The sequence below is a fragment of the Danio aesculapii genome, chromosome 24 (genome assembly GCF_903798145.1).
Source record: "Danio aesculapii chromosome 24, fDanAes4.1, whole genome shotgun sequence".
NCBI lineage: Eukaryota > Metazoa > Chordata > Actinopteri > Cypriniformes > Danionidae > Danio > Danio aesculapii.
The window spans coordinates 6030914-6040631 of NC_079458.1; the positions used below are offsets into that span (position 1 = coordinate 6030914).

Below are 9718 nucleotides of genomic sequence, written 5' to 3' on the forward strand. Positions count from 1 at the left end.
TGTCGCTCGTTTTCCTTTGGCGCATCAGATTGCATTTGCTCCAGTTTTTTTAAAAGCCTCAATTGACCCGTTTATTTTCTGGGGCACATTTGGCATTCCCAGCCGGAGATGATTTGAAGCATGGCACCCTCACAACTGCTCACAGATGCGTTGGTGTCTGATTCTCTCCTTTCTCTCTTTCTCTCTGGCAGTGGATCCTCAAGCAATTTGGCTGATGCAGGGCTGGCTATTTATCAGTGACCCTTCGTTCTGGAAAGCGGATCAGGTCAAGGCTTTGTTACACGGTGTCCCCCTGGGGCGCATGATTGTCCTGGATCTATTTGCTGAATCTATGCCTGTCTACTCTTCCACAAACTCCTTCTACGGCCAGCCGTTTATCTGGTGCATGCTGCACAACTTTGGAGGGAATAGTGGTCTGTTTGGAACGGTGGACAGCATTAACTCTGGTCCCTTTAATGCCGTCCGCTTCCCAAATTCAACCCTAGTGGGTTTGGGTATGACTCCTGAAGGCATCGAACAGAATCCAGTCATTTATGAACTTATGAGTGAGTTGGCCTGGCGCAAAGATCCAGTCAACCTTTATAAGTGGGTGTCGCTTTATGCCTTGCGGCGCTACGGTAGCATGGATGAGAATCTGGCGTTGGCCTGGCAGCTCTTGTTTCATAGCGTTTACAACTGCACTCTTCCCAAATACAAGAACCACAACCGGAGTCCGCTGGTGCATCGGCCATCCCTGCACATGCAAACGGACATTTGGTATGATCCGGCGGACTTCTACAGGGCGTGGAAGCTTCTGTTTGAGGCCGCTCCTGGGTTAGTGACTCTGGAAACCTTCCGGTATGATCTTGTGGATGTGACGCGACAAGCGCTTCAGCTTCTTACAACGGAATTCTACAAGGAAATCAGAAGCGCTTTCCAGGTAAACCCAAACAATATTTGATATTGATGAACTAGTGAAACATCCTACTACATTAGGTATTGAAAATTCAAGGCAAGGCAAGTTTATTTCTATAGCACATTTCATACACAGTGGTAATTCAAAGTGCTTTACATAAACAAGAATAAAAGAGACAAGTAGAAGAAAAATTAAAAAACAAATCATAAAAATAATTTAAAAAAAAAACAAATAAAAATGTGTTAAACAGGTTATAAAAGAATGAAAAAGAAAAGAAAGACACAATAGTGTCATCTGTTGGATGTAGCACAGTGCTCATTCTGTAAAGGCTCAGCTAAACGGATGTATTTTCAGTCTCTATGTGAATGTGCCTAATGTTGGAGCACATCTGATCATTTCTGGAAGCTGATTCCAGCAGCGGGGGCGCTGTTAGTAGCTGAAGGCCGATTCACCCTGCTTTAACTGAACTCTTGGAATTTCTAGTTTATATGATTCTAAAGATCTGAGTGATCTGTTTGGTTTGTATTCAGTCAGTATATCTGTAATGTATTGAGGTCCTAGGCTATTTGGTGATTTATAGACAAGTAATAATACTTTAAAATCTATTCTGAATGTAACTGAGAGCCAGTGTAAAGACCTGAGGACAGGTGTGATGTGCTCTGATTTCCTGGTTCTGATCAGAATCCTGGCCGCAGCGTTCTGGATGAGTTGTAACTGTCTGACTGTCTTTTTGGGAAGGCCCGTGAGGAGTCCATTACAGTAATCCACTCTGCTGCTGATAAAAGCATGAACAAGTTTCTCTAAGTCTTCACTGGAAACAAAGCATCTGATTCTTGCAATGTTTTTGAGATGATAGTATGCTGATTTACTAACTGCTTTGATATGACTATTGAAACTGAGATCTGACTCCAGAGTCACACCAAGATTCTGGACCTTATTTTTTGTTGTTTGACTCTTAGTGCCAAAGTACGCATTTACCTTGAGAATTTAATCTCTGTTCCCAAACGCAATGACTTGCGTTTTCTCTTTGTTTAACTGAAGAAAATTTTGGCACATCCAACTGTTTATTTCATCAATGCATTGGCAGAGGGTGTCAATAGGGCTGTAGTCATTAGGCAGTAAGGCTTAGTAGATCTGAGTGTCATCAGCATAGCTGTGGTAGGAAATTTGGTTCTTTCTAATTATTTGGCTCAGAGGGCCAAAATTCAAGGGCCTTTACACTTAGCATATTTCTTGCAGTCTAAATCCAAAGTACGATTGTTCCTGGTGCTTTCAGGAGTTTCAGAATTATTTGATTCCTGAATCACTAATGTCTTATTTCCACTAATTGGTATGGTTCAGTTAAGTACACTAGGAATTGGTACAGGTCACCCTGATCAAGCTTGTGTTTCCACTACCAGCAGTACCCTTACTTGGTAGGCATGGTATACAGCAGAACGTTGCGATGGATGTTCTTCACTTGCAAAGAAGAAAGGTGTATGTGTCGTTCACACGTTACGTATTTTGTGCAGTTCAGTATTTTCAATTTATTGACCTTATTCTTCATGCAAGTGGGCACAGCCATTGGAATATTTTTGACACAAGACTTCCAGTTACATTCACTTGCATTTCTTTGTATATTACATTTATGCATTTTGCAGACCCTTTTATCCTACATGACACCTGTGAACACGCAACAGGGGAGCAGTTGGGGGTTCTGTGTCTTGCTCAAGGAAATCACCTTAGCCATGGTATTAAGGTGGATATTTCCACCAACAATCCTTGCTGGTACCGGAACTCAAACCTGCGACCTTAAGATTGCAAGTCCAACTCTCTGACCATTAGGCCAACGCACTTGTTTGTAAAGCAAGTAATTTGACCATTTTCTGACGTTTATTATTCCTAGTCATTTCCCCCATAGACAACTAAATTGGAATTTCTAAAACAATCGCAAAAACATTGTCCACATTGCAGAATAAGGTCAAATACGACTGGCAAGTTAATAGAGAGAGGAAGCAAAACCACTTGCTCTTTCCACACATTTAGATGCAACATCTGAATGACTTTGTAAACAACAATAGAGGACATCAAGTAGATCTTATTTTTGCTTATTAGCATGTAACTACTTGTTACAAGATGACAAGAAGTTTTGTTTGACCATGTATTGGCAGCCATTTTATTTTTTATGACACTAAACTGATTGTTCCGCTTCAAATCAGTTGAAATGAACCAAAATGGAGTCATGTGACAACATCCACATCAATCGTTGGCCAAACATATCATTGAACGTACTTCCAAAACTGCTTTTTGACTTAAGAATTAATGTGCAAGAATATTCCTACGAATATCCTGAAAAAGCTGAATGTTAACCATCCACATGGATATGGTATGCTTAAAGGAGACCTATTATGCCCCTTTTTACAAGATGTAAAATAAGTCTCTGACGTCCCTAGAGTGTGTGTGTGAATTGGATCAGCTCAAAATAGCACACAAATAATCTTTTATATCATTTGAAACTGCCCCTTTTAGACTTTGATCCAAATTGTGCCATTTTGGGGACTGTCGCTTTAAATTCAAATGAGATTGGGCTCTTTTTAAATGAGGGTGTAGCTACAAATGCCTATGTGTCAGCATAGTGGCAGATTCAAAAACAAGATTAACCTCTTATGCTAATGAGGGAGAGATCGTCACTAATGGGTGGGGCTTTCCACCCTCTGATGACACATACAAAATGAGAATGTCAATCAAAGTGTTTCTTTAAAGTGTGCTTGTAAAAATTAAATTAATAAATTTTTAACCTTAAAAGCTGGTTAAATTCACACACTGTTGCCACATAACAGTGTTTAAACCCCTTAAAAAGTTTTTTGAATAATAGGTACCCTTCGAAGGTGCTGTATGTAAGTTTTTGACTTTACTAAAGCATTAAAATACCATAATAAGTTTGCAGGTATTTAAGAAACATGCCAAGTGAACATAATTTTTTATCTGAAAAACAATGCTGAAGTCAGATATTCTGCTTTGAAAATATGTGTTACGTGCCAGAATGTCTGTCTTTGTTTTGGTCAGTCATCAACACCCCTATATTTCAGCACCCCGGGTTGTCTTGATGGAAAACAGCGTATTTCATTCATCAGTCAGGAAGGCTCTCAAAGCATGTGTCTGTGAATGAAATGCGACCTCTGGTGGACAGTAGCAGCCCCGAAATAAGACACAGATTCAGAGTTCCACACAAGGTGGTTATTAATTAGAAAATAATATAAATATCACAAACCTAAACAGTGGGTGAGCAGGTTACATTGTAACCCCGTGTTCTAACAACATGCTACGTGACTAGATTTACTGTGAAAAGCAATTTGGCTGACTCACTCATGAAATTATAAGGTTTATAATCTATTTAATGCATATTAACCCTCTTTAACATTATTAAATGTAGAAGCTGAATCCCTGATATGTGTTTAGTTCTGATGTTCAATTTCAAACGGTTTATTTTATTTTCAAGATCTGCTGCTGCTTTCAGTATATGACAGTAAATGTCACGTAAAATAGCATTCAAACTCACATTGTTGGCATTTAACACTGAATAAAGCATGTGAGGTGTACCTGAGGTGATCATGTCATCAAGTTTTTTGTTGTTCAGCTATAAAAAAAATAGAAGTTGTTTCTAAAATATAAATTCAAGGTGTTGGTTAGGACAAAAACTCCTTTTAATATGGAAAATATTCCTCCTATCGATTTAAATCAGCATCGATGGCACACTCCTGTTGGTTCTCAATCTGGCAACCTGCGCTTGCATTTGTTTTCATCCAGGAATGCAATACCTAGTTCAACCACTGGGTGTCAAACTTACATTCTGCACCTTTAAGGATTTTGACTGTGTAAAAATAAAGTTTTTAATGTTCATCTATTTTTTTGATTCCCAGACACAAAAGCTTCCTGACCTCCTAATGGCTGGCGGGGTGCTGGTCTACGATCTCTTACCTGAACTGGACCGCATCCTTTCCAGCAACGAGCACTTCCTGTTGGGCGCGTGGCTTCAGCAGGCTCAGTCTCAGGGCGTGGATGAGCATGAGGCACACCTGTATGACATAAACGCACGGAATCAGATCACACTTTGGGGACCCGATGGGGAAATCCTGGACTACGCCAGTAAAGAGTGGGCTGGTCTAGTGGAGGACTATTACTTGCAGCGCTGGGGGCTGTTTGTTAACACACTGGTGGAGTGTCTGGACAGAGGAAGACCCTTCAAACAGGACGTCTTCAACCAGGCCGTGTTCCAGGTTGAAAAAGGCTTCGTCTTCAATCAGAGGAAATATCCGACTAAGCCACTAGGGGACACGTATGACATTGCAAGACGGATCTTCCTCAAGTACTACCCATATGCGCTGAAAAAGATGGAGAAAACTTTATGAGATTGAGCCACAGAAATGTTTATCAATGGCTAATCGATGGCATTGATAAACACCAGCTTGCATTTTATTTATCTTATCAACTTCCTTTCTGAACGTCTGAATTGTTTATATATATATATACTACCTGACAAAAGTCTTGTTGTCGATCCCAGATGTAAGAGCAACAAATAATAACTTGACTTCTAGTTGATCATTTGGAAAAGTGGCAGAAGGTGGATTTTTCAGATGAATCATCTGTTGAACTGCATCCCAATCATCACAAATACTGCAGAAGACCTACTGGAACCCACATGGACCCAACATTCTCATAGAAATCAGTCAAGTTTGGTTATGGAAAAATCATGGTTTGGGGTTACATTCAGTATGGGGGCGTGCGAGAGATCTGCAGAGTGGATGGCAACATCAACAGCCTGAGGTATCAATACATTTGTGCTGCCCATTACATTACAAACCACAGGACAAACTCTTCAGCAGGATAGCGCTGCTTCTCATACTTCAGCCTCCACATCAAAGTTCCTGAAAGCAGAGAAGGTCAAGGTGCTCCAGGATTGGCCAACCCAGGCACCAGACATGAACATTATTGAGCGTGTCTGGGGTAAGATGAAGTAGGAGGCATTGAAGATGAATCCAAAGACTCTTGATGAACTCTGGGAGTCCTGCAGGAACGCTTTCTTTGCCATTCCAGATGACTTTATTAATCAGTGATTTGAGTCATTGCAGAGATGTATGGATGCAGTCCTCCAAGCTCATGATGGAGTCAGACACAATATTCATTCTGTTTCCACTGCAGCATGACTTTATATTCTATACTGGACATTATTTCTGTTCAGTGACAAGACTTTAGTCTAAGCAAAGTCAGACCTTACTGTCCTGATTAAATCATTAATAATCAAGGCATGATTATATTTTATTTTGGTCAAATAAGCGTAATCTAGAGGCCTTTGCCTTTCATATAAGCCACTTCTGATACCAAATGATCAACTAGAGGTTATTATTTGTTGTTCCTAAAACTTGGATAGGCGACAAGACTTTTGTCAGGTAGTGTATCAGATATTGCTGCATTATTATGAATGTGTTTTTGAATACCACAGTGCCACTGAGAATGTCAGCAAAGCAGCTACCAATTGAGTGTTGAATTTTTAGGCCTGATTGAAATGATTTGTGTGATTCTAGTATGCTTGATTAAACACAATGTTTTTAGTACACTTTGCATTTTCTTTGAGGAGGCGAAAGCGTGCAGTTTCTTGCAGAAAATTACTCATTTGTGTGTCCCCTGCGAGTACTGCTCTGACGGTTTTGTGTTTCCATAACATTTTTGCCTCTTTAGTTTTGATTTTCCACTGTAATAGTATTGAAAAGTATTGATTTTTCTTCTTTTTCAAGTGTCTGCTGATATTTCAGGTTTGTGTCAAATATGCTGTATATATTGAATCTATTTTTCTCTCTAATAAATCTGTGAAATGAGGTAAAGTGTTTACAAACAAAACGTGAAGACGTTGTAAGTTTGCCACATTGTGATATTAAAAGAAACTGGGTCACCTCCTCCCCCTCAGACCTGACAGACACAACTCTTCTAGTCTGCCTACAGAAGGTGGCTAGCTAACATTGTTGTTTCTGTGTCACAGGCTTAAAAATGATCCTGTCGAGCACTGAAAAAAGTATTACTTGCTCCAGTAGTTTATTTGTATTAGGAGCTTGTCGTGGATCTTGTTTAGACAGACTTTTCAGTCTGTTAGTAATTTTAGTAAACAAGCACAAAATTTTAATCGCTAAGAACTTGTGTTGTAGAAATTGCTGAAAGTGAAAAATTATTTTTGTATTTGTTTGTTGAATAAAAGCTGTACTTTTCATACCGGTGGCGTGCTACTAGCCTATATTTTTTAATTTCACATTTTTAAAATGGTGGGCAGCACGATGGCTCAGTGGTTAGCACTGCCACCTCACAGCAAGAAGGTCACTGTACTGAAAAAACAGCTTAAACCAGCCTAGGCTGGTTGTAGCTGGTTGACCAGGCTTGTTTTAGAGGGGTTTTGGCCACTTCCAGGCTGGTTTCCAGCCATTTCCAGCCCGGTCTTAGCCGGTCAGGCTGGGAGATGACCAGCTAAAACCAGCCTGACCAGCCTAGCCAGGCTGGAAGCCCAGCCAAATCCAGCTATGTCCAGATAAAACCAGGCTGGAAATAGCTGGAAACCAGCTGGAAATAAGCTATTATCCCACTTTTTGGTCACCTGGAAGTGAGCAAAACCCCTCTAAAACCAGCCAACCAGCCTAGGCTGGTTTCAGCTGTTTTTTCAGTAGTGCACTGGTTCAAGTCCCGGCTGGATTAATTGGCATTGCTGGTTGGAGTTTGCATGTTCTCCTCGTGTTGGCGTGGGTTTCCTCTGGGTGCTCTGGTTTCCCCCACAGTCCAGATATGCGCTATAGGTGAATTAAATAAACTAAATTGACCATAGTGTATGTGTTTGTGGGTGTTTCCCAGTACTGGGTTGCAGCTGGAAGGGCATCCGCTGTGTAAGACATTTGCTGGATAAGTTGGCGGTTCATTCCGCTGTGGCGACCCCTGATGAAAAAAGGGACTAAGCCGAAGGAAAATGAATGAATAAATTAATTTTTAAAACGCCTGAAAGGGACTGTTCATTCAAAACTGAAATGTTGTCATCATTTAGCCTAGTTATCATTTACTGTTTGAGTTTCTACGGCCTATATGCACACAAACTTAATTCTCAGCCAGGCAGCTCGGTGGCTTCCGGTGACCTGTCTTTCAATTAGAAAATTGTAACGTTTAAGATCTAATTTTTATTAAAATCATCGATCTTCACTGCCTGAAGTCTCAGACTGGACAAGAAGCACTGCATTAAATTCCATTCCCCCCGCCATGTCTTAAAAATATGACAGTTTATTTACCCCAGTAGCCTATTTTCAAAGGAATTTCTGCTCCAACCTGTTGCTACTGACGGTGCTAAGTGGTTACAACAGTCTTTAAAATCGTTTTAGGCTTGAACAACTAACTGAAAGCTTCAGTCTATTTAACTGAATGTATACATTACAACATCGATACTGTAAAAACAACCTTGTGAAATTGAAAATAGTCACATTAAGCTTTCACCGGAAGTTTATCGTCGGCTTTAAAACTCTAGATGTGCATATAGAACCCATTGTCTGTTAAACAAAGATAGTACTTGTTTTTCCTACCATGGAAGTCAAGTTTGCAGCTTTCTTCAAAATATCGTCTTTTATGCTCAACAGAATTAAAAACATAAAGGTTTGGAACTAATTGAGGATGAGTAAATACTACTAAATAGTGAGTAAATTATCATTTATTAAATTATTTAGGTGAACCATTCCTTTAATTATGATTTTGTTCCATACGGTTCCCACAGTTAGCCTATGTAAAGTTAAAAAGCTAACTCAGCTACAAAACAATACAGGAAGCAAAAATAAATAAATTTTCACATTGAAGGCACTCATTTTTTTCAATAATGTAACTAATATCAAATAATAAGAAGCGAACTTTTTTATATTTTGTAGCTCAAACCAAGTACGTCTTGTATTAGTTTTTTTTAAACTACATTTCCCATGATTCATTAGGACAGGAACTCCGGCTCTCAGCCAATCCGCAGCCAGTATTCCAACACATGGCCGTCTAGGTCAACAGTTCGCTCTGCTGAGCAAAAATGTGTGCTATTTTCTACTCATTATGAGGAAGACTTGCATTAAACAGTTGTTTTCTGCAACATTTGTCCGCATTTAACAGTTCTCAACATCCTAAAACGACAGAATACACTAAGGTAGGTTTTGCTGAAGTATGTTTGTGTGTTGTTCCGGATCAGCTGTGTTGTTTTGGACTAATCTAGAAGCATTCATGTATAAATATAAGAGGTCAGCTATTTTTATTGCCAGTAGATACTGTAAATTATTAAATTATTCAGTACAGAGCTGTCTAACATGTCTGCATTTGTGTGTGCTTGAAATCTATGTTGATTTCTTTTCTATTTTGGTCTAAATGTTATTGTTTTTCCAATTTGTATTGAATCGCAATCCGAAAGCAACAATTCTGTTCTATGTTAGTTATTAATTTCTTTAAATCGATATTCAGTCAAAATGTAGAGTTATATTTTTATTCAGTTGGAAGATCAGCATTCAATTAATGTTCTTAAATGTGTAGTTATAACGTAGATAGAGAATGTACATCCATATGAATCTGTTATTATTGAACATTATTAAGAAATCGTTATAGTTTTCGTTATTATCTTGAAATTGTCAATTCTAATTGTGTTTTATCATTGTTTTTGGTTTTCTAAATAGGATGGTATAATGTTTCCATTTTATTTTTGTTTTACGTATTTAAGCATGTTAGATTAAATTAGATTTTTTTTTAAATTTGAATTCTGTTATTATATATCATATTATTAGTAATGTATAGTTTATTTAACTT

The 9718-nt window shown here is 38.9% G+C and overlaps 1 protein-coding gene across 1 annotated transcript in view; it reads left to right on the plus strand.

The window, feature by feature from the left end:
• naglu (N-acetylglucosaminidase, alpha) overlaps positions 1 to 6488 on the plus strand; it is a 17611-nt gene extending 11123 nt beyond the window's left edge. Inside the window, exons 6-7 of the mRNA XM_056450346.1 lie at positions 192 to 919; positions 4795 to 6488. Of these exons, the coding sequence (XP_056306321.1) occupies positions 192 to 919; positions 4795 to 5283 (1217 nt within the window). The 3' untranslated portion in view covers positions 5284 to 6488. The remainder of the gene's footprint in view (positions 1 to 191; positions 920 to 4794) is intronic.
• The last annotated feature ends 3230 nt before the right edge of the window (positions 6489 to 9718 follow it).